This window comes from Thalassophryne amazonica, chromosome 5, assembly GCF_902500255.1.
Source record: "Thalassophryne amazonica chromosome 5, fThaAma1.1, whole genome shotgun sequence".
Taxonomy (NCBI): domain Eukaryota; kingdom Metazoa; phylum Chordata; class Actinopteri; order Batrachoidiformes; family Batrachoididae; genus Thalassophryne; species Thalassophryne amazonica.
In genome coordinates, this window is record NC_047107.1 from 103498861 (window position 1) to 103523067 (window position 24207).

The 24207-nt window shown below is 39.9% G+C and overlaps 1 protein-coding gene across 1 annotated transcript; it reads right to left on the reverse strand.

Annotated features, from left to right (window-relative positions):
* Positions 1-182: 182 nt before the first annotated feature.
* On the reverse strand, positions 183-24207 carry lman2lb (lectin, mannose-binding 2-like b). The gene is made up of 8 exons (XM_034171018.1): positions 23995-24207; positions 23122-23240; positions 12108-12225; positions 9254-9336; positions 5115-5276; positions 4526-4640; positions 3934-4050; positions 183-346 (listed from the first exon to the last, which is right to left on the reverse strand). Exons 1-8 carry the CDS (start codon positions 24197-24199, stop codon positions 204-206), a joined length of 1062 nt encoding a protein of 353 aa, XP_034026909.1. The 5' UTR covers positions 24200-24207; the 3' UTR covers positions 183-203.

Below are 24207 nucleotides of genomic sequence, written 5' to 3' on the forward strand. Positions count from 1 at the left end.
CAAGGTCTCCTGGAGCAGTTTTATCTTCTCCATTCTCCATTAAAAAGGAGTATTTCCAGCTGGCTTATCTGTTCATCTTCTCTTGGCTTGTGACTTACGTTGTTGTTCCATCAGCCGTCTGGCTCAGTAAAGCTAAAACAATCATGGGGCTGCTGTGAGGATCCAATCACAAAAACCATTAATCTGCATCAGTGCCTTGTTTCTCAATAGAAACGTTTGCGTTTGTTTTCATTCCAGCGTGTGTAAACCATCAGCCCTACCACACCCAGGACGCCAAGGCCAAGGACCGAGAACAGCAGCGTGAAGAAGAACTGGACACCACTCATCCCTTCTTCCTCAACTTCTACTGCAATGAAAAAAGGTGGAGAGAATAACTCTGACATTCATCCGTTCATCAAAATTAAATCGTACAGAAACCCAACTATCCCCCACAACACCACCCTACTCACACTACACTCCAAGGACTGCGGTGGGAACACATGTATGGCTTATTTCTCTCAATATACCACCTTTTTTAAATCAGTGCAACAGACAGTGTTTTTGAAGAAACATCTTAATATCATAATAAATAAATACACTAAAGATGAAGCATTGCTGTTCCCACTTTAATAAGTGAAAAATCTGCCTTAAGTACACAACCAAGGCCCTAGTTTTCATACGTGGATGACAGTGTTTGGTGGATTAATTTTCAATGATCAGATCTGATTCCGGATCTTTTGGTTCTTTGAAACAAATGCTAGATTGGTTGTGAAAGCCAATGTATGTTCAGGAGCAGGTTTGTTGGATGTAAACTTAGTTAAATATGTCAGAAGTGTAATTTTAAGAACTCTGTCCAACCATTGGCTGCACTGTCTTGTGAGGTGCCTGTTGCAATTGTTTGCATTAATAAAGAAGAAAATTTGAAGTGGATTATGTGACTGTTACGATTTGTTTTCTTTTCTTTAAACACACACTGTCTCATGACTGATGTTGAAGTACCGATTCAATCAAGAGATAACAGATTTACTTGTATTTATTGCTGGTTATTAATTTTTTTATATATCTGGAGTTCACTTTAACCTGGTTCCATGTCCTTGGTGTGTTGCTACTTGCTCTGAATGTTATGCTGCGTTTACACATGACGACGACAAGTCACGAATGCCACCAAGTACACATTCTTGGCCGCTGATCACGAATGTGATGATTCGGGGCAGAGGTGTCAGGTGTCCTCAGGAACTGCTGCAACGTGTTACCACACGTTACGATTAATGGTACATGTTGCTGGAGAATTATCAGGAACCATTATGCACGGTCAAGAATAGTGTTCCGCGCTATTGCGCGTAACAGCGCATCGTTAAGTTCTGTCACGTTGTGAATGAGGTGAACTGTCTCCACACACACCCATATTCATCCAACTGAATTCAGATCGCTCCAGTTTTTCAGAAGAACTTCGTGACTGCATGCGTAGTTGGGCTCTGCGCCATGGAGTGGCGCAGAGAGGAGGAGGAGGACAGAGCTAGATGTGTGGCTTCATGTGGCTCTCGTCTCGTGCATTTTCCCAAACATCAGGCACATGCAGCAGGTGGAACACCTGCAGGAGCGCGCTGAAGAGCACTGAAATTAGACTTTTAGTCGACTTGGTGTCAGCAATCAAACTGAATGCGGTGCAGCAGGTTTAACTGTGCGCACGCTTCTTCCTCCCCAAGACTGGAGGAGGTGCAGAGATGTCTGGCTGCACGTGAGTCTCGCTCCTCTGGTTGCTCAGACTCGTTCTCCCACTCACTGGTTACAACAGCAGGTGGAACACCTGCAGGAGCATCCTGAGGAGCTTCAGCAGGAACTGTGGAACGACATTTGGAGCCGAGTTTAATTGTGCGCACGTGACAGAAAACTGATTTGTCGTGGTGCGCAGTGAAATGTGACGCCACGTTACAAGTCATGTCAAAACTTGACAGTTTCCGTGTCACTTTGTAATAACGCGTGACAGTTTGGGCTCCAAGAACCATCACAGGAACCACTACGAACGTTGTCACGTTCTATTAAGGATCACTACTCATTAAGACGGATCAACACGCTCATTTGCGACCTCCACGACGTGAGACGAAATGACGGTGGTGTGTGACATTCGTGGAATATTTTTTGACAGGCAAAAACATGCTCCACGAATATCAAGAATATCACGCACCAACACGCACTATTAAGAAACCTATTCAGATGCGTTAAGTCACATTAAGAATGTCAGGAATGTGTAACGAATGACAGAAAAATGACATTCGTAACGTGTCTTGGTTATGTGTAAATGCACCTTTAAGGAATAAGATTTCTGCTTCAGGAATTTGATCCTCCTTTTCAGTTACACTGATTCTCTTTAGATTTTTTTTTTCAGCTTTATATTGTCCTTCATTTTGACTTTTCTGGCAGATGTTTATTTGTTGGCCATTGTTTGGGACATGTATTTTTTCCCACTTTTTTCACAGATTTCCTGTTCAATGACTTTGGGTGCGCGTTGGCCCTTGTCACCAATCCTGTGGTGGCTAAGGAACAGCACCTCCAAATCTGAGACCATGGTCCTCTGTCAGAAAAGGGTGGATTGTTGCCTTTGGGTCAGGGGAGCGTTATTGTCCCAAGTAGAGGAGTTCAAGTATCTTGGAGTCTCGTTCACAAGTTGGGATAAGATGGAGTGCGAGACAGATTGGGGCTGTGTTTAAAAGTGCTCCAGACAATGTACCAGACCATCCTGGTGAAGAAAGAGTTGAGCCAGAAGGGGAGACTCTCGACAGGTCATGACTGTTGGGTGGAGGTACAGGTGGAAGGTAAATATTAAAATTAATATGATGCACCTGAGGTAGTTCTGTTTGTTTCTTGTTAATGGAGTGTAAAAGCATCTGATCAACATCAGCAACCAACAGCAGAGAAACTGCCAGTAAGTTAAATTAGGAAAGGATTGCCACGCCTTGTCACCAGGAGATGTGATGTGTGGGCCTAGAGGTTAGACAGGTGGACTTGGAACCAGAAGATCCTCTGTTCTTGTGGAAGCAGGTTGTTAATTCCCAAGTTGTTCTCGGTGTCACAGACTGAACGGTCCCTCCTAAAAATTGGTCCGCCTGCCTTCACTGTGCTTGCGTCATCTGAGACCACAGCAGCTCGCCTAAGACCGAGTCTCTACACCCAAAGTGATCAAAGGGATTAATGTGATTATTAACCATCAGATGACAAGGTAAAACCTTAAATCATTCTAAAGTCAGTTTTAAGGAGAAACGAGGCAATAATCGGTGAGTTGCTACTGACGCGTTGAAATGACGGCGGTGCAGTGAACGCAGCAGCAGCTCATCTCGCTGCTGCTCTCTGATCACTTCCCCCTATCTTTTATTATGAAATAATGCTGAATTTATGTGGAAATTATTGTTGTACAAAAGCTTCAGGTATTTATCACTGAGATAGTTATCACTGAGATAGATGATGACTGAGCGCAGTTGGAAGCAGAGACGAGGTGATAATCCGTGAAGCACAGAAATGACACGTGTGTAGTGAAGGCAGGGGGGGACCTATTTTTTAGGGGGGAACCGTTCAGTCTGACATTGGGATGCAATTGAACGCGCTGTTTGGCAACACACTGACATCAGTTTGTGAACATGAGATATCACTGTAAACTGCTTTGAACGTCTCAATCAGATGGAAAACGACCTACAGAAATGCAGTAAACAATATACAATTAGTATTTATTTAACATTCCAAAAACTGATTGTTTTTTCAGGTTCTCTTGGATCAATATTTAGCCCTAAGTGCTGTGATTTCTGTACTGTTGTTTACATAATTTATACACGTAACTGATTGATACTTTCTTCCAGGACTGTCATGTCAGAGTAAACAGAATGATGAGGAATGTGTGTATATATATATATACACAGTACATACATATACACATGTCAACTATGAGCAATGAGTCACATTTACCTTGGAACTGCGACATATCGTCAACTCTGGGGATTTCTACCACCTCCTCTTGCTCCTCTTCCACAGTTCTCTCCACTGTCAGCTGGTACAACTTCATGGAGATGAGATCATGATTATCTGCAACAACACAAACCTCAGTAATTAACACTTCAAATAAACGAGAAACCATTATGAGACATTTTGCTCACTGTGAGATGTGGTAGATTACATAAAACTGTGTCACGTCGAAGTTAGGGATTACAATTTATGCAAATTGACTGGAACTGTCAGGATAAGCCTGAAGACTGAACTATATTATGCTATTGCAGTCTATTCTTTCCGCTTTCTTAAACAATGCACAATTGGGAGTTTTTGGATGTTTTTTTATTTTTAATCATTTGCTCAAAAATTGCTCTAATGATTTTCATGAAACATGGTGGAAGAAGAAAATGGCCTGATCCAGCAATTTTATTTTTTTTCCAATTTTGTTAACATTGCAAGATTTCTTCTAGGCTATTTTTTATATATACACTCAAATGCAATCTCAATGAAAACCATTAAGCAGGTTTTTCAGAGGACAAATCTCCTTCAAATGATTTTTGAACTTTTATACCTGACAGGTCTCCAGTGGCAGAGGAGGCTCCAAAGAAGTAGCCCACGGGCAGCCGCACCCCTGAGACCTCCGTGCACTCTTTCCATTTCCGTTTACCCTCTACATCCGTCATTATCTGGAGGGCAGAAGAAAGCTATTTAAATTTTGCCGTCACTACACAAGTGGCTTGCTCTGCCTCAATGAATGCAGACAGAGGTACGCTGCTCACGGACACACCATGCAAGCTGTTAAGTAGCTAGCTTGTGCCTGTGTGGCTCACCCTGTAGCTTCCCAATTACAGCAGCAAATATTTTAATTAACTCTGAGATGAACGACTGATCGACACACAAGATTCAGATCTCATGACAAGATACAAAACATTAGCTCGTTAGCGCCAGCTGAATGGATAATGCTGACTCAAGTGTTTCAGCCCTACTTATTTTCCAATTTATTTTTCAGCAATCAACTGTGTTATCTTGGGTTTCAAATTCTGCCTCAGAGACTTCGATATCCCAATATCATCCAAAAATAAAAAAATCGCTGCATGAAACATGGCACTCTTAAGCAAAAACTTAAATATATTGTATATAAGTATATAGTACTTTCGTACCGTTAGCCTGTTTTTGGAGTATCTGACCAGGAGAAAAGTATCATAGACAGAGTTCCGCACCATCGCAGTACAACCGCCAAGCTCAGTGGGTCGACCGTCACGATCATGGTCATATGACAGCGTCCCATTCCCCAGCATCAATGATATGTATGGAAAACTCCTCTGTGAATAAAGACATAAAAAGACAGAGAAGCTCCAAAAAACATTTGGATTACAAATGGACTGAAACAGCATATGGTTGATTCTACAGAGACGACTCACAAATGGATCTAATGAGATGATGTAAGATGATGAACCGGTCAGTTCAATGAATGAACACTTGATTGGTCAAATACAGGAAGAAGCAGCGATGACTAATGCTACCTGAGTTCCAGGTTGCCTCTTCTGCTCATTCAAGAGGGATGCAGTAAAGGAAGAATAACAGTGTCAACATTTACATGACGAGCAAAAAACTCCTCCTATGGGTGGTTTATATATATATATATATATATATATATATATATATATATACACACACACACACACACACACACACACACACACACACACACACACACACACATACAGTGGTGGGCACACTTCCGATAATCCTATAACAGATAATTATCGAAGATAATGTTTTCATTATCGGATTATCTTTTTAGATAACTTTAAAAACCATCATCGGACTAATTATCTTCCGATGAATTGCCGACCGATAACTTTTAAACCGATAACGTAGTAAACCAAGCTGAACAGTGAAAAACATTTTTAAAACTTAAAAGCAGTTGAGACCTACCTGTTTAAAGTTTCCTAATAGGTATATTGTTCTACCCTCTGCAAACAGAAGAGAGCAGTTTTCAGAAGAAATCACTCTATTCTCTGTAGGCAAAGGAGAACTGGTGACCCCAAAAAAAAAAAAAAATTTCCTTTAACACCATACTGATATAACCGCAATATCACCCAAGTCATTCAGAGGCATACATTTTTAACTTATGGTTCAAATTTTAACCTACTCATTTTGGACAAGTTATTTAAAATAGTCATGTCTGAAGTTTTATAAAATGAAAATATCAGATATATGTTTTCGTTTTAAAGTAATGTGCTAATTTTTAAGGTTTTGTGAGCACATGCTGTGCCCGGCCGGCAGCAATGCATTATGGGTAGCATGGGGTAATCTCAGACGTTCACGACAGGACAAATGCATTTCAGACACTCTGTTCAGGCTCCACGGACAACAGCATTAAACTCTAGTGCCTAAAACTCTTGTGAATATATTCTCTGGGTTTATAGACGTTATTGTATTTGCGTTTAAATTCCATGCATCTTAAATGTAGCAGACCGATTATCTGGAATTTTGTTTGACAAGTTTTCAAGGCCGCTACTGCCATCTACTGGCCAGTAGTGTTCATGGCAGTACGAATGAAAAATCATCTGAAAAATGGCCAAAACACGCACAGTGTAAAGCCAACATTTATGTGTCAAGATAAGGCTTTTCAGAACTGACCAATTGTTAACCTTGTCCTTTGTTTTATCTATGTTTTTATTATTTATTATTGCTTTTTAACCTGTGAAGTGCTTTGTGACTTATGTCTGTGAAAGGCACTATATAAATAAATTTACTTACTTACTTACTAATATTGAGTGCACGTTTTTCAACATCATAAAACGTGTGCACATTCTCTCCACATGCAAAACATTTTGCGATGACACTTCCAGGGCTCCGTAAAAATGCCTGTTTTTACAAATAAAAATGGAATATTTTACAAAAGCACATTTATCTTTAAATCAACACACGACACACGTTACATTAACGTGCTGGTTTACATAATGAATGACTGAACCAATCAGTGTTTAGCAGAGGCACTTTTATCCAGAATGCTTTGCAGTCTGTGTTTGTTACAAAACCTCAGAATTAGTGCATTATTCAACATTAAAAGATATATGTTATATTTTAACTTTGTACAAATGACAGAATTGACATTAATGGAGTTATTCTATCAGTATTTTCACAAAACCATAAGTTAGTATAACTTTATTTTTCAAGACCACTGCCTGACTGGAGCATTGTTTTTATTAGAGAGTTCATTTTGTGGGTGCTCTCAGGAGTCTTCTGTGCAGCTTTCTACAGGGGGCAGCATGGTCAAACACAGAAATATTGGCTCATTCTTTGGGTCTTTTGTCGCTTTTGATGCTTTCAAAAGCAATCGTGTTAAAAGTCAATTTCAGCTTCTTAGTAATTGCAAATGTACCAGAAATTGGGTGGTTTATCGGTTTATCTTTATCAAAGATAACTTTTCAGTTATCTGATTATCTGTTATTGAAGTTACTTTTTTGGTTATCTGTGCCCACCACTGTATATATATATATATATATATATATATATATATATATATATATATATATATATATATATATATATATATATATATATATATATATATATATATATATATATATATATACACACACACACACACACACACACACACACACACACACACACACACACACACACACACACACACACACACACACACACACACACTATATTAAGATATTCTGAAATTTCTTTTGGCTTTGCCCTTTTTCCCCCCTTGCTGAAAAAGTAAGTGATGAGACCATCAATTTCATTTATGGTCTCATCACTTAAAATGATTTTGTTCCAGAACTTCTGAGGCTTGTCTGTGCTGATGTAAGTGTGCTGTTTTGTGGCATTGACACAGTAATGGCTTTTTTTTCCTGGTAACCAGACTGTGCAGCCCATTTTTATTGAGGTACCTCCTTACTGTGGCTCTTGACTCAATCACAGCACTTTCTTGCAGTGAAGCCTGTATTTCAGTTTTTATTTCTTTGCAACCTGATCAAATTTCCTCACAGTTGAGGCTAAAATCTTTGTTGGGCTACCTGATTGTGACTTGATATAAACAAAACCACTAACTCCCCACTTCTTTATCAGACTTTGAACACTACTGACTGCCATTGTCAACTCTTTGGGGATTTTTAAATATCCCTTTCCTTATTTATACAGTTCAAATACCTTCTCTTGCAGATCTTTTAACAGCTCTATTGCTTTGCTCATGGCTCAGTAGCCAACAAAGTCACTAATCGCCAATTAAACTTGGCTGTGTGAACCTATCTATTCAAGGGTATGTAAATAGAGCGAGCTGCGGCTTCAACTTCATCTAAAGTCTGGGTCTTTTAGTGAAGCTTAGGGCTAGTGGGGCCGGTGATCACCTTAGTATTTCTTCTGTTTTTCTTGTTGCTTAATGCTGACAAGTCATACTGTATTTGTTGTCTTTCTACCACCTGATTGTTTTTTTTTCCTCTGTTTGACGTGTGGCTCCTTGCAGAGATGAGAGTGGGTGTCTTCTTCTGCAAGCTTCCCGTCCTGTACACCAGCATGGACTCCCAAAATTTCCTGTATAATCATATTGTCAATTGTGTCGGTAGCATGGCCCAAGCAGAGGGTCACCCCTCTGAGTTTGGTCTGCTTGAGGTTTCTTCCTCAAATCATCAGAGGGAGTTGTGTGAAGCGCCTTGAGGCAACTTTGTTGTGATTTGGCGCTATATAAATGAAATAAGTTGAACTGAATTGCATGATCAGACTTATTTTCCAAAAAACGGGCAGTATTTCACAAATTCTACCAGGATATGTAAACTTATGAGTACAACTGTATGCTGTCTCAACCCAACTAGTCAACACCCCCTACCACCCGTAGTGTAGCATTGATTCTCCTGAAACCCATGAAGGTGAAGGTTGCAGAAATCTCGTCACAAACTCATATCTGCCAAATTCCTCACAACCATCATGAATAGACTTGGGGTAAATGACTGACGATGGTCTTTGTATGTCAGAACATCACCGGTGAGATCTCATCTCAAACTCCTGGTATTACAACTGTCTCAATTCATAGTCAAGTAAATTATAGACACACAATCATGCTAGTTCAACCCTCAGTTATCCCAATCAGCTCTACACTGTGCAGTATACTACTTTCAAACACATTTATATAATAAATGTGGTACTGTATCATATTTAGATCCCTACTAGAAGATGGCACATTTTATACTAAATACAAACAGGATGAGGAAGCAATTCATAAAGTCCAAACAAATGGTAGCAAAAGAGGAAACTAATGTTAACAACTGACTCTTACATCATAGTTCCTGTCAGCATTAGGATAGGTGTCCACAAAGATCCCAAGTCCAGTGAAATAGTTCATGTTGCCAAACACAGGACCTAGAGAAAAAAAAAAAAAAAATCAACAATAAAATAAAACAATAATCAAAACCTGAGGGATATCAGAGGCATTCTTCTCAAATATCATACAACATATGATCAGCTTCAGGGTACAGGATCCTTCACAATGAGACCAGTTGACTGTGGCTGAATCAAAAAATTTTGAGCATCTTCCCCATAAAACACAGACAAATATATAAGCATAATATTCCTGATTATATGATGAAGCAGACATTGACTTTGTACCAAGTGTCTGGAAATGATAAAAATTCAGGTAACTCAGCTGGCCTTTAGACATTCTCGGGCTCAACGTTAAAAACAATTATAAACACTAAATATCTTGGCAAACACAGGACTGCGTTTCAAGTTATACACCTTTTACAGTTGTTATTTCTGGAAAACAACAAGCAAACTCCAGTGAAACGTTTGTGATGTTAGTATGTATGCAAAATCTAAATGCAGAAAGATTCTAAAGTCATCAACAAACTGAAAAACACTGATGACATAAAACATCACTGTTATGCCCAGTTTCAATAACCCAACATAAAAACCTTTGCATTTCCAGCTTTTTTGTTCTTCACATCTGTTTGTCTTTTGGATTTATTTTTTTGTCATCTGATTCACATATAAATTGTGGCTGTTGCCACAGTTTAAAAAAAACCCTCTGCTTGTCTATTGCTGAATGACAGTGAAGGACTTTAAAATTAAGTCTTTCCAGAAGTGAAATCTACTACTATAAGCAACAGGATTGCTCCACAGTAGCCTCTACTTAAAGTTCTTGAAATGGAGCAATATTTCCACCTGGTGGACATTTACCATCAATACAGGTATAATGGAATTTTGTCAAGAGCTCTTGTAATCAATAAGGAAAGAAAATTTTGAACCAATTTTGTGCTTTCATTAATGTTTTTCAGGATTGCAGAAATGTTGGACTTGGCCTTATTTTGTTCAAGACAAGCTTTCTGTGGATATCCTTTTATTGCCATTTTGTTAAACAGTGATTATTAAGTGGTGTTAGGACAAATCTGAAAACAAGCAGCCATAAAGTCAAAACAAATCAACTGCACTGAGATACAACCCCAATTCCAATGAAGTTGGGATGTTGTGTAAAATGTAAATAAAAACAATACAATGATTTGCAAATCCTCTTCAACCTATATTCAACTGAATATACCACAAAGACAAGATATTTAATGTTCAAACTGATAAACTTCATTGTTTTTGTGTAAATATTTGTTCATTTTTAAATGGATGCCTGCAACACGTTTCAAAAAAACTGGGACAGTGGTATGTTAGAGAAGCTTGAATCTTCGACTGGACTGGGTTGCTTGACGCGAGGACGTTTTGCTTCAAATCGCAGAAGCTTCCTCAGCTAAAATTCTTGCTCTGGTAGTCTGACTTCTGTCTTGACTCTTGTAGAGAGTCTCTATAAGAGTCGCATCAAGCAACTCAGTCCAGTCAAAGATTCAAGCTTCTCTACTATGGAAACCAACTGGACAACTGAGAGCCTTCACAGAAACTTTACCACTGTGTTACATCACCTTTCCTTCTAACAACACTCAATAAGCGTTTGTGAACTGAGGACACTAATTGTTGAAGCTTTGTAGGTGGAATTCTTTCCCCATTCTTGCTTGATGTATGACTTCAGTTGTTCAACAGTCCGGGGTCTCTGTTGTCATATTTTGCACTTCATAATGCGCCACACATTTTCAATGGGCAACAGGTCTGGAATGCATGCAGGCCAGTCTAGTACCCGCACTCTTTTACTGCAAAGCCACGCTGTTGTAACACGTGCAGAATGTGGCTTGGCATTGTCTTGCTGAAATAAGCAGGGACGTCCCTGAAAAAGACATTGCTTGGATGGCAGCATTTGTTGCTCCAAAACCTGGATGTACCTTTCAGCATTGATGGTGCCATCACAGTTGTGTAAGTTGCCCATGCCATGGGCACTAACACACCCCCATACCATCACAGATGCTGGCTTTTGAACTTTGCACTGGTAACAATCTGGACGATCTTTTTCCTCTGTTGTCCAGAGGACACGACGTCCATGATTTCCAAAAACAAACTGATATGTGGACTCATTATACTACAGCACACTTTTCCACTTTGCGTCTGTCCATTTCAAATGAGCTTGGGCCCAGAGAAGGCGGCGGCATTTCTGGATGTTGTTGATGTATGGCTTTCACTTTGCATGGTAGAGTTTTAACTTGCACTTGTAGATGTAACAACGAACTGTGTTAACTGACAATGGCTTTCTGAAGTATTTCTGAGCCCACGCGGTAAGATCCTTTACACAATGATGTCGATTTTTAATGCAGTGCCGCTTGCTTGTGAATGGCTGAGCCTTTTAGGGATGCTCCTTTTATACCCAATGAAGACACTCACCTGTTTCCAACTAGGTGTTCCTTGAGCATTCATCAACTTTCCCAGTCTTTTGTTGCCCCATCCCAATTATTTTGCAACATGTTGTAGGCATCCATTTCAAAATGAGCAAATATTTGCACAAAAACAACAAAGTTTATCAGTTTGAACAAAAAATATCTTGTCTTTGTGGCATATTCAACCTAAGAGGATTTGCAAGTCATTGTATTCTGTTTTTATTTACATTTCACACAATGTCTCAACTTCACTGGAATTGGGGTTGTACTTGAAGTTTGAAGCGCAGCACAGGCACTCTAATCATGGCAACACAAAAACAGAAACGCAGAACCAGATCAACAGAAACAGGGGTCTACAAAACGACACCACATGGGATCCCAAGGACCTACCATTCTGCATGCGTTCTTTGGTTATCCAGATGCCCAGTCCATCTCCATTTAAATTCTTCCTTGCTTGGCCATGGATTTTAAAGTGCACCTGAAGCTCCCAGTCCTGCAAGTAACAAGGCTAGAAAACAACAGAAACAGGTTTCAATGTACATGGGTCTTCTCCTTTGCATACTCCACATTAGCTCTGAAACATAGTTCATTTAAAGGGAACCTACAAATTGCAGCATATTTCATCAGACAACCCATGTGACTGTTGAAGACTCTCTAAAGGCAGGAGGTGCAGATGTGGCAACACACAGCACCAGTGAACGATCCAAGACCTGACGTGACCACATGTAATACGATTTCCTCCCCTGATGCAATGTAACCTGCATCACAATGACAGAAACAATGTCAAAATTGTCTGCCAGCACAGTCATGGAAAATGATTGATTACACGAGGAGAGACAGCCAACAAACACTGTCTGATGCAATGCCGCTTTGAAATGGATGTTTCAGGATGTAAAGAAATTTCATTGATGTTTCTTTTACAACTATTTACACAAATTTTTCTTTTTACCGAGAGAACACTGTGTTGTCCACAGAAACATACATGCTTTGTGTTGTTTCAAATAACTTTATTTCCAAGGATCAAAAACTTCACTAAATGTTCAATGTTGTAAGTCATTTCAATCAATGTTGTAAGCCAGTACAAGCGCAAAATAAGCACCATCTCCTATCGCCAATTTTTGGCCCCAATTTCCATCCCTATTTCAAAACAGAGAAAATCAAGCCCGAGTATGTATGATTACTATTACACGTTGCCAGTGGTGGGCACACTTCCGATAATCTGATAACGAATAATTATCGAAGATAATGTTTTCATTATCGGATTATCTTTTTAGATAACTTTAAAAACCATTATCGGACTAATTATCTTCCGATAAATTGTCGTCCGACAACTTTTAGACCGATAACGTAGTAAACCAAGCTGAACAGCGGCAAACATTTTTAAAATTTAAAATCAGCTGAGACCTACCTGTTAAAAGTTTCCTAAGAGATGTATAGTTCTACCCTCTGCAAACAGAAAAGAGCCGCTTTCAGGAGAAACCACTCTATCCTCTACAGACAAAAGAAAACTGGTCACAAAAAAAAAAAAAAAAAAATTTCTTTAACACCATATTGATACACTGGCAATATCACCCAAGTCATCCAGAGGCATACATTTTTAACTTATGGCTCAAATTTTAACCAAACTAATTTTGGACAAGTTATTTAAAATTACTGTCATGTCTGAAGTTTTATAAAGTGAAAATATCAGATATATGTTTTAGTTTTAAAGTCATGTGCTAATTTTTAAGGTTGTGTGAGCATATGCTGTGCCCAGCAGTGCATTATGGGTAGGTTAGGGTAATCTCAGTATGTTCATGACAGGACAAATGCATTTCAGACACTCTGATCAGGCTCCACGGACAGCAGCATTAAACTCTAGTGCCTAAAACTCTCGTGAATATATTCTCTGGGTTTATAGATGTTATTGTATTTGCGTTAGTTAAATTCCACGCATCTTAAATATAGCAGACACGGATTACCTGGAATTTTGTTTTGGCAAGTTTTCAAGGCCTCTACTGCCATTTACTGGCCAGTAGTGTTCATGGCAGTATTCGCCCTAAGTACTAAGCGTCTGGGCACCAGTAGATGGCAGTGTTCTATTTATTTTGACCCCGGTTATATCCAATGGTTGTCAAATCAACTTTTTGGCTTTGCAAATGGCTTTTTTTTTTTTTTTTACAAATTAAGTTTAAAAACAAAACAACAACAACAAAACATTACAAGACAGGTCTGCGGTGTTTGCACATGCACAGTGCGAGCAGTTGGACGCTTGTAGCTCTTCAGCAACAAGATACAGAATAATATCAACAGGTTTGATTTTCATTCAACCATATGATCGGTGATCAGGAGGTGGTCGTGAGATGTTAAACGCAGCTTGTTACTCCATGTACACTACACGATGCAGGACGCGCGATTAACCTGAAACTGGGTCCAAAAAAATTATTGCATGAATGAAAAATCATCTGAAAAAGGGCCAAAACACGCACAGTGTAAAGCCAACATTTATGTGTCCAAACAATACTGAGTGCACGTTTTACAACATCATAAAATGTGCGCACGGCACTAATAAAACGTGTGCACATTCTCTCCACATGCAAAACATTTTGCGATGACACTTCCAGGGCTCCGTAAAAATGACTATTTTTATGAATAAAAATTGGAATATTTTACAAACGCACATTTATCTGTAAACACCAACACACGACACACATCACATTAACGTGTTGGTTTACATAATGAATGACTGAACCAATCAGTGTTTAGCAGAGGCACTTTTACCCAGAATCCTTTGCGATCTGTCTGTGTTTGTTACAAAACCTCAGAATTTGTGCATTATTCAACATTAAAAGATATATGTTATATTTTAACTTTGTACAAATGACAGAATTGACATTAATGGAGTTATTCTATGAGTATTCACGCAAAACCATAAGTCAGTATGCCTTTATTTTTCAAGACCTCCGCCTGACCAGGCGGTAGAGAGCTGGCTTTGTGGCTGCTCTCAGGTGCTTCTGTGTTGCAGCTGTGTCTTCCAGCAGGGGCAGCATATTCAAACATAGAAGTACATTGCTTTTGATGCTTCCAAAAGCGATTGTGGTGTTAAAACTCAAATTCAGCTTGTTGGTAGTTGCAAATGTACCAGAGACAATACTGGAATTTATCGGTTAGCTGTAACTTCAGATACATTTTTGGGTGGTTTATCGGTTTATCTTTATCAAAGATAACTTTTCAGTTATCTGATTATCTGTTATTGAAGTTAATTTTTTGGTTATCTGTGCCCACCACTGCACGGTGCATGCAAAAAAAATGCTGCTTCCACATTCATATCTCAAAACCGTCTTCTGCTGAAGAGTACAAAATGCTTGTAATGGGTTTCATGTTGCAGAGGAGGAACAGAAGGAGTCTTCTGTTCAGTGAAAGGTAAGTCCCAATAGACAGCAGGGCAGTGCATTTTAATGCAGGCATACATCCTTCGTGTAAATGCATAGCCATGACTAAATCTATGGATAAGGCTGCAACAAATGCCTGTAATTTGCCCAAAGAATGGTGGACAAAGTCCCTTAAACGTGTCCCAGATGTAATCCTGCATGTACTGTGCACACAATTATGTCACAGTATTATTCCTAAAAATCTTTCAGTATTACAACAGAAAAAAACAGCTTGTATGAAACTACATTTGATGTCTTGATTCAAACATGCTTCACAAAAATGATTGCTGTGTTTGGGAAGAAAGCCAGAAAAACAGCAGACTTTTCCATAAGGAAGCGGTCAGGGAGATTGCAGAACACTATAAAAACACAACATTCCACTTATTCATTAAAGTGTACTGATCTAGTCAGACATAATCATGTCAATATGGACCAACATCTCTGAGGAATGTTTCCAACACCTTATTCAATCTATCCTACAAAGAATTAAAGCAGTTCTGAAGGCAAAAGAGGATCCAACCGAGGACTAGCAAGGTGTACCTTATAAGGTGGCAAAAGTGTAAGAAGCAAGTGTCTCCAGGTAACACATAAATCACATGCTCTAACGCTAGAGTCATGGGGGTTGGAAACTGGCTTGTGACCACGGAGTCCTTGAATCGAATCCCAATCAGACTGGAAGGTCAATAAAATTGCTTGGGTGTAGTGGAATTTCATAAACTAAAAAGTAGGCTACAATCTATCTTTATTAGTTGGCTATGTACCACAGGCTTTTAAGGTGGCAGTAATTAAACCATTACTTAAAAAGCCATCACTTGACCCAGCTATCTTAGCTAATTATAGGCCAATCTCCAACCTTCCTTTTCTCTCAAAAATTCTTGAAAGGGTAGTTGTAAAACAGCTAACTGATCATCTGCAGAGGAATGGTCTATTTGAAGAGTTTCAGTCAGGTTTAGAATTCATCATAGTACAGAAACAGCATTAGTGAAGGTTACAAATGATCTTATGGCCTCAGACAGTGGACTCATCTCTGTGCTTGTTCTGTTAGACCTCAGTGCTGCTTTTGATACTGTTGACCATAAAATTTTATTACAGAGATTAGAGCATGCCATAGGTATTAAAGGCACTGCGCTGCGGTGGTTTGAATCATATTTATCTAATAGATTACAATTTGTTCATGTAAATGGGGAATCTTCTTCACAGACTAAGGTTAATTATGGAGTTCCACAAGGTTCTGTGCTAGGACCAATTTTATTCACTTTATACATGCTTCCCTTAGGCAGTATTATTAGATGGCATTGCTTAAATTTTCATTGTTACGCAGATGATACCCAGCTTTATCTATCCATGAAGCCAGAGGACACACACCAATTAGCTAAACTGCAGGATTGTCTTACAGACATAAAGACATGGATGACCTCTAATTTCCTGCTTTTAAACACAGATAAAACTGAAGTTATTGTACTTGGCCCCACAAATCTTAGAAACATGGTGTCTAACCAGATCCTTACTCTGGATGGCATTACCCTGACCTCTAGTAATACTGTGAGAAATCTTGGAGTCATTTTTGATCAGGATATGTCATTCAAAGCGCATATTAAACAAATATGTAGGACTGCTTTTTTGCATTTACGCAATATCTCTAAAATTAGAAAGGTCTTGTCTCAGAGTGATGCTGAGAAACTAATTCATGCATTTATTTCCTCTAGGCTGGACTATTGTAATTCATTATTATCAGGTTGTCCTAAAAGTTCCCTGAAAAGCCTTCAGTTAATTCAAAATGGTGCAGCTAGAGTACTAACGGGGACTAGAAGGAGAGAGCATATCTCACCCATATTGGCCTCTCTTCATTGGCTTCCTGTTAATTCTAGAATAGAATTTAAAATTCTTCTTCTTACTTATAAGGTTTTGAATAATCAGGTCCCATCTTATCTTAGGGACCTCATAGTACCATATCACCCCAATAGAGCGCTTCGCTCTCAGACTGCAGGCTTACTTGTAGTTCCTAGGGTTTGTAAGAGTAGAATGGGAGGCAGAGCCTTCAGCTTTCAGGCTCCTCTCCTCTGGAACCAGCTCCCAATTCGGATCAGGGAGACAGACACCCTCTCTACTTTTAAGATTAGGCTTAAAACTTTCCTTTTTGCTAAAGCTTATAGTTAGGGCTGGATCAGGTGACCCTGAACCATCCCTTAGTTATGCTGCTATAGACTTAGACTGCTGGGGGGTTCCCATGATGCACTGAGTGTTTCTTTCTCTTTTTGCTCTGTATGCACCACTCTGCATTTAATAATTAGTGATTGATCTCTGCTCCCCTCCACAGCATGTCTTTTTCCTGGTTCTCTCCCTCAGCCCCAACCAGTCCTAGCAGAAGACTGCCCCTCCCTGAGCCTGGTTCTGCTGGAGGTTTCTTCCTGTTAAAAGGGAGTTTTTCCTTCCCACTGTCACCAAGTGCTTGCTCACAGGGGGTCGTTTTGACCGTTGGGGTTTTTCTGTAATTATTGTATGGCCTTGCCTTACAATACAAAGCGCCTTGGGGCAACTGTTTCTTGTGATTTGGCGCTATATAAATAAAATTGATTGATTGATTGATTGATTTAACTGCTGCAGAGTGGGATACTCTTGTGTACAAGAATGTGAAAGTGGACAGTTAGGTAATATATGCAGTTTACTTACAAAAAAGTATACTTAAAGTTTATTTTATTAAATGGACTGAAGTAAACCTCAAGTTTACCTCTTATCTATCTTAATTACAGTTATTGTATACATATAGTAAGTATACTATCTCAATACTTCTTGAGACTAAATTACATCACCTTTTAGTTTATAAAAGTACACCTGTAAGTTCACTATGAGATATGCTCTCTCCTTCTAGTCCCCGTTAGTACTCTGGCTGCAGCATTTTGAATTAACTGAAGGCTTTTTAGGGAACGTTTAGGACAACCTGATAATAATGAATTACAATAGTCCAGCCTAGAGGAAATAAATGCATGAATTAGTTTTTCAGCATCACTCTGAGACAAGACCTTTCTAATTTTAGAGATATTGCGTAAATGCAAAAAAGCAGTCCTACATATTTGTTTAATATGCGCTTTGAATGACATATCCTGATCAAAAATGACTCCAAGATTTCTCACAGTATTACTAGAGGTCGGGGTAATGCCACCCAGAGTAAGGATCTGGTTAGACACCATGTTTCTAAGATTTGTGGGGCCAAGTACAATAACTTCAGTTTTATCTGAGTTTAAAAGCAGGAAATTAGAGGTCATCCATGTCTTTATGTCTGTAAGACAATCCTGCAGTTTAGCTAATTGGTGTGTGTCCTCTGGCTTCATGGATAGATAAAGCTGGGTATCATCTGTGTAACAATGAAAATTTAAGCAATGCCGTCTAATAATACTGCCTAAGGGAAGCATGTATAAAGTGAATAAAATTGGTCCTAGCACAGAACCTTGTGGAACTCCATAATTAACCTTAGTCTGTGAAGAAGATTCCCCATTTACATGAACAAATTGTAATCTATTAGATAAATATGATTCAAACCACCGCAGTGCAGTGCCTTTAATAGCTATGGCATGCTCTAATCTCTCTAATAAAATTTTATTGTCAACAGTATCAAAAGCAGCACTGAGGTCTAACAGAACAAGCACAGAGATGAGTCCACTGTCTGAGGCCATAAGATCATTTGTAACCTTCACTAATGCTGTTTCTGTACTATGATGAATTCTAAAACCTGACTGAAACTCTTCAAATAGACCATTCCTCTGCAGATGATCAGTTAGCTGTTTTACAACTACCCTTTCAAGAATTTTTGAGAGAAAAGGAAGGTTGGCGATTGGCCTATAATTAGCTAAGATAGCTGGGTCAAGTGATGGCTTTTTAAGTAATGGTTTAATTACTGCCACCTTAAAAGCCTGTGGTACATAGCCAACTAATAAAGATAGATTGATCATATTTAAGATCGAAGCATTAAATAATGGTAGGGCTTCCTTGAGCAGCCTGGTAGGAATGGGGTCTAATAGACATGTTGATGGTTTGGAGGAAGTAACTAATGAAAATAACTCAGACAGAACAATCTGAGAGAAAGAGTCTAACCAAATACCAGCATCACTGAAAGCAACCAAAGATAACGATACGTCTTTGGGATGGTTATGTTGTGTGGGCCGCTGAAGAGGAGGTACTGCTGGCCCACCACCACCAGAGGGCGCCCTGCTTGGAGTGCGGGCTCCAAGCACGAGAGGGCGCCAGACCCAGAAGAAGTGACAGCTGTCACTCATCCTCTGCACCAGCTGTCACTCGTTATCATCACTACCATAAAAGCCGGACTGCAACTCCACCTCCCCGCCGAGAAATCGACTACCGTGAGGTAAATTCTCTGCTGACTGACACATTGTGTTATTTGCAGCCCTATTCCTGTGGACGGAGCCTTATCTGGAGTGGCGGAGATTAACGACGACGACTGCGCCTTACTCTCTGGACAGATAAGTGGTTACACAGGCGTTGCACGAGTGTGTGATTCGGAGGTGGAGGTTCCCCCTCCTAACGGTGTACAGACCGAGAACCACTGAGTGTAAAGACGTACACTCATTCATCTTGTTTCTGCTTTTGCCAGCAGTACCAGGGTCGACAGTCGAAGACAGAGGTCACCTGGGGATTCGGGACTTGGCGGCTCCGGTGTTCTTCAGGCCGTTGGTGGTGGAAGCCGTGTGGGACGCGGCCTCTCTCTCATCGGGGTCTCCTATCTTCGAGCCTGCCCACACGTCACCTGGTGTTAATTGACTTTGCAGATTTTGTGTATTTAGTTGTGTATTGTCACAACATTAAATTGTTACCTTTTGGCTTACTCATTGTCCGTTCATTTGCGCCCCCTGTTGTGGGTCCGTGCTACGACACCTTCACAACAGGTTATGAGTAATTTTTTCTCTAATAGTTAAAATTTTATTAGCAAAGAAAGTCATGAAGTCATTACTAGTTAAAGTTAAAGGAATACTCGGCTCAATAGAGCTCTGACTTTGTCAGCCTGGCTACAGTGCTGAAAAGAAACCTGGGGTTGTTCTTATTTTCTTCAATTAGTGATGAGTAGAAAGATGTCCTAGCTTTACGGAGGGCTTTTTTATAGAGCAACAGACTCTTTTTCCAGGCTAAGTGAAGATCTTCTAAATTAGTGAGACGCCATTTCCTCTCCAACTTACGGGTTATCTGCTTTAAGCTGCAAGTTTGTGAGTTATACCACGGAGTCAGGCACTTCTGATTTAAAGCTCTCTTTTTCAGAGGAGCTACAGCATCCAAAGTTGTCTTCAATGAGGATGTAAAACTATTGACGAGATACTCTATCTCACTTACAGAGTTTAGGTAGCTACTCTGCACTGTGTTGGTATATGGCATTAGAGAACATAAAGAAGGAATCATATCCTTAAACCTAGTTACAGCGCTTTCTGAAAGACTTCTAATGTAATGAAACTTATTCCCCACTGCTGGGTAGTCCATCAGAGTAAATGTAAATGTTATTAAGAAATGATCAGACAGAAGGGAGTTTTCAGGGAATACTGTTAAGTCTTCAATTTCCATACCATAAGTCAGAACAAGATCTAAGATATGATTAAAGTAGTGGGTGGACTCATTTACATTTTGAGCAAAGCCAATTGAGTCTAATAATAGATTAAATGCAGTGTTGAGGCTGTCATTCTCAGCATCTGTGTGGATGTTAAAATCGCCCACTATAATTATCTTATCTGAGCTAAGCACTAAGTCAGACAAAAGGTCTGAAAATTCACAGAGAAACTCACAGTAACGACCAGGAGGACGATAGATAACAAATAAAACTGGTTTTTGGGACTTCCAATTTGGATGGACAAGACTAAGAGTCAAGCTTTCAAATGAATTAAAGCTCTGTCTGGGTTTTTGATTAATTAATAAGCTGGAATGGAAGATTGCTGCTAATCCTCCGCCTCGGCCCGTGCTACGAGCATTCTGACAGTTAGTGTGACTCGGGGGTGTTGACTCATTTAAACTACATATTCACCCTGCTGTAACCAGGTTTCTGTAAGGCAGAATAAATCAATATGTTGATCAATTATTATATCATTTACTAACAGGGACTTAGAAGAGAGAGACCTAATGTTTAATAGACCACATTTAACTGTTTTAGTCTGTGGTGCAGTTGAAGGTGCTATATTATTTTTTCTTTTAAATTTTTATGCTTAAATAGATTTTTGCTGGTTATTGGTGGTCTGGGAGCAGTCACCGTCTCTACGGGGATGGGGTAATGAGGCGATGGCAGGGGGAGAGAAGCTGCAGAGAGGTGTGTAAGACTACAACTCTGCTTCCTGGTCCCAACCCTGGATAGTCACGGTTTGGAGGATTTAAGAAAATTGGCCAGATTTCTAGAAATGAGCGCTGCTCCATCCAAAGTGGGATGGATGCCGTCTCTCCTAACAAGACCAGGTTTTTCCCAGAAGCTTTGCCAATTATCTATGAAGCCCACCTCATTTTTTGGACACCACTCAGACAGCCAGCAATTCAAGGAGAACATGCGGCTAAACATGTCACTCCCGGTCCGATTGGGGAGGGGCCCAGAGAAAACTACAGAGTCCGACATTGTTTTTGCAAAGTTACACACCGATTCAATGTTAATTTTAGTGACCTCTGATTGGCGTAACCGGGTGTCATTACTGCCGTCGTGAATTACAATCTTACCAAATTTACGCTTAGCCTTAGCCAGCAGTTTCAAATTTCCTTCAATGTCGCCTGCTCTGGCCCCTGGAAGACAACTGACTATGGTTGCTGGTGTCGCTAACTTCACATTTCTCAAAACAGAGTCGCCAATAACCAGAGTTTGATCCTCAGCGGGTGTGTCGCCGAGTGGGGAAAAACGGTTAGAAATGTGAATGGGTTGGCAGTGTACACGGGGCCTCTGTTTAGAACTACGCTTCCTCCTCACAGCCACCCAGTCGGCCTGCTTTCCCGGCTGCTCGGGATCTGCCAGAGGGAAACTAACGGCGGCTAAGCTACCTTGGTCCGCACCGACTACAGGGGCCTGGCTAGCTGTAGAATTTTCCACGGTGCGGAGCCGAGTCTCCAATTCGCCCAGCCTGGCCTCCAAAGCTACGAATAAGCTACACTTATTACAGGTACCATTACTGCTAAAGGAGGCTGAGGAATAACTAAACATTTCACACCCAGAGCAGAAAAGTGCGGGAGAGACAGGAGAAGCCGCCATGCTAAACCGGCTAAGAGCTAGTAGCTGCGCTAAGCTAGCGGATTCCTAAAAACACACAAAGTGAATAATGTGTAAATAATTTAGAGGCGATTCAGCAGAGGGAGTGCTTTAGTTAAGGCACGTGAAGATTACACTGTGAAGCAAATCGTTATCTAGGTAACTAGATCAATCTAACTGCGCAGATTAAACAGCTAACAGATACAGCAAAACACCGCTGTGCTCCGGAACAGAAAGTGATACAATACCGCAGTGAGAGCCAACCTAAATCAAACTGTATCTGCTCACATTTTATGTATTGTTTTGTCTTAACCAGACATCACACTTTTGTTTTTTAACTTTTACAACTTTCCTGATTGCTCACCATGTTCTACAACACAGCTTTTACCACAGACTACACCTGTTTGCAAGCTTCAATTGTGTATCAGCTTTTACAAAAATGTACGTAATTAGATCTCAAAAAATATATAACGTAATGCTAAAGAACACTTAGCTGTCTGAGCATGTAATCAATGAAAGAGCGTGTAGAAAGAATGTGACCTTTTGATCCTTTAGAATAGGTCAAGGTTAGCCATCTTTGAACTTGTCCAAGGTCTGTGTCCCAAAAATGGTCCCTGTGAATTTGAAGACCCTGGCTGTAATAGGAATAGACTTATACTGAGCAGACAGATGGACAGACAGACGGATGCAAAGTCTTCTTAATACCTGATGGCCATATTTTGACCTTGGGTAAAAATGGCAATGGGAGACATGAAATGCATAGTGTTTGTTGTAATGGACTTACAAATCGACTCCATACTGCTCCCTGTCTGCTCTGCAGGTCTGGGGTCAGTCGCACATGTTCAGGTGTAACCATGGCAGTACCCATCAGATCCCACTGTGAGGAACTTGAGAAACCCAAACCTAAAAACATAAAGTGTAGTATTAAGTAGAGTTGACTAAAGTCTTCTGGGAAAACAAATTGTGATTTAGGAGTGTATAAATCAAGCTGAATGGATTCTTGCTGTACCCCTGACGAACACAAGGCTATACCAAAATACAATGATTGCTGTCTGTCCCTCATATTTCATGTTAACACTATAATCGTATGGCAAAAAGTTGTGAAATTTGGTACACTTACTGGAACATTTCTGTTATTCTTTCCCATGTCTGCTTATCCAGTGACGTAGTACCACCAGTGGGTCAAATATGAACTTCTGAACCATATGCCAGATTTTGAAAAACCATTGCTTGATTCCTTCATTCAAGCCAAGTGTGACCATACCACATCTTCCACCATATTGGAGTTTATGGAAAAGGCAATTTTTTTTTGACTGGCCACATATTTTGACAATCCCCACAAAATTTGGCAGAACTGATCTTCAGACCAAGCTGCGAAGAAGCCAAATGGGAAGTTATTTTATAGCTCATCAATGCTTTGATAGCAAACAAAACTTGGCATGTGGCCTGAGAACCCCACTGTGAAGCAAAAACTGGTGTCATGTCTCCTTTAGGCAGCGCTGCCTCGGGCGAGGGATGTGGTAACCAGTTCTTGGTTAATCATTAGCTCGCTGGAGTGTTGGGTCAAAGTTAAATTTCAAACTTTGAACTTTACATTTAGACTGAGAACCTACACAGATCTACGTTTAAACAAGTTTAACTTGGACCGTAAACTCACCACGGTAAGGCTTCACTAGTGAATATTCTCGTTTCAGAAAGTCCTCCACAAAGTTCTCGTCGTCTTGTAGCGACTGGCTGAATAAAATACAAACAAGGACCAACACGCATTTTAAGTGACACACGTTTGTCAAATAAAACATTGGACCTAAAAAACAAAAACTTCTGTGTGGACTCGGCCGTGATTTGAACAAAGTAAACATCATGGTATTCT

Bases quoted from the DNA above. Each gene is read 5' to 3' on its own strand.
- lman2lb (XM_034171018.1), bottom strand. From the start codon at position 24,199: ATGATGTTTACTTTGTTCAAATCACGGCCGAGTCCACACAGAAGTTTT. The intron at 5,277-9,253 runs GTAAGAGTCAGT...CTTTATTCACAG, and splicing joins ATGCTGACAGGAACTATGAT to AGGAGTTTTCCATACATATC. The intron at 4,641-5,114 runs GTACGAAAGTAC...TCTGCCCTCCAG, and splicing joins ACTCCAAAAACAGGCTAACG to ATAATGACGGATGTAGAGGG.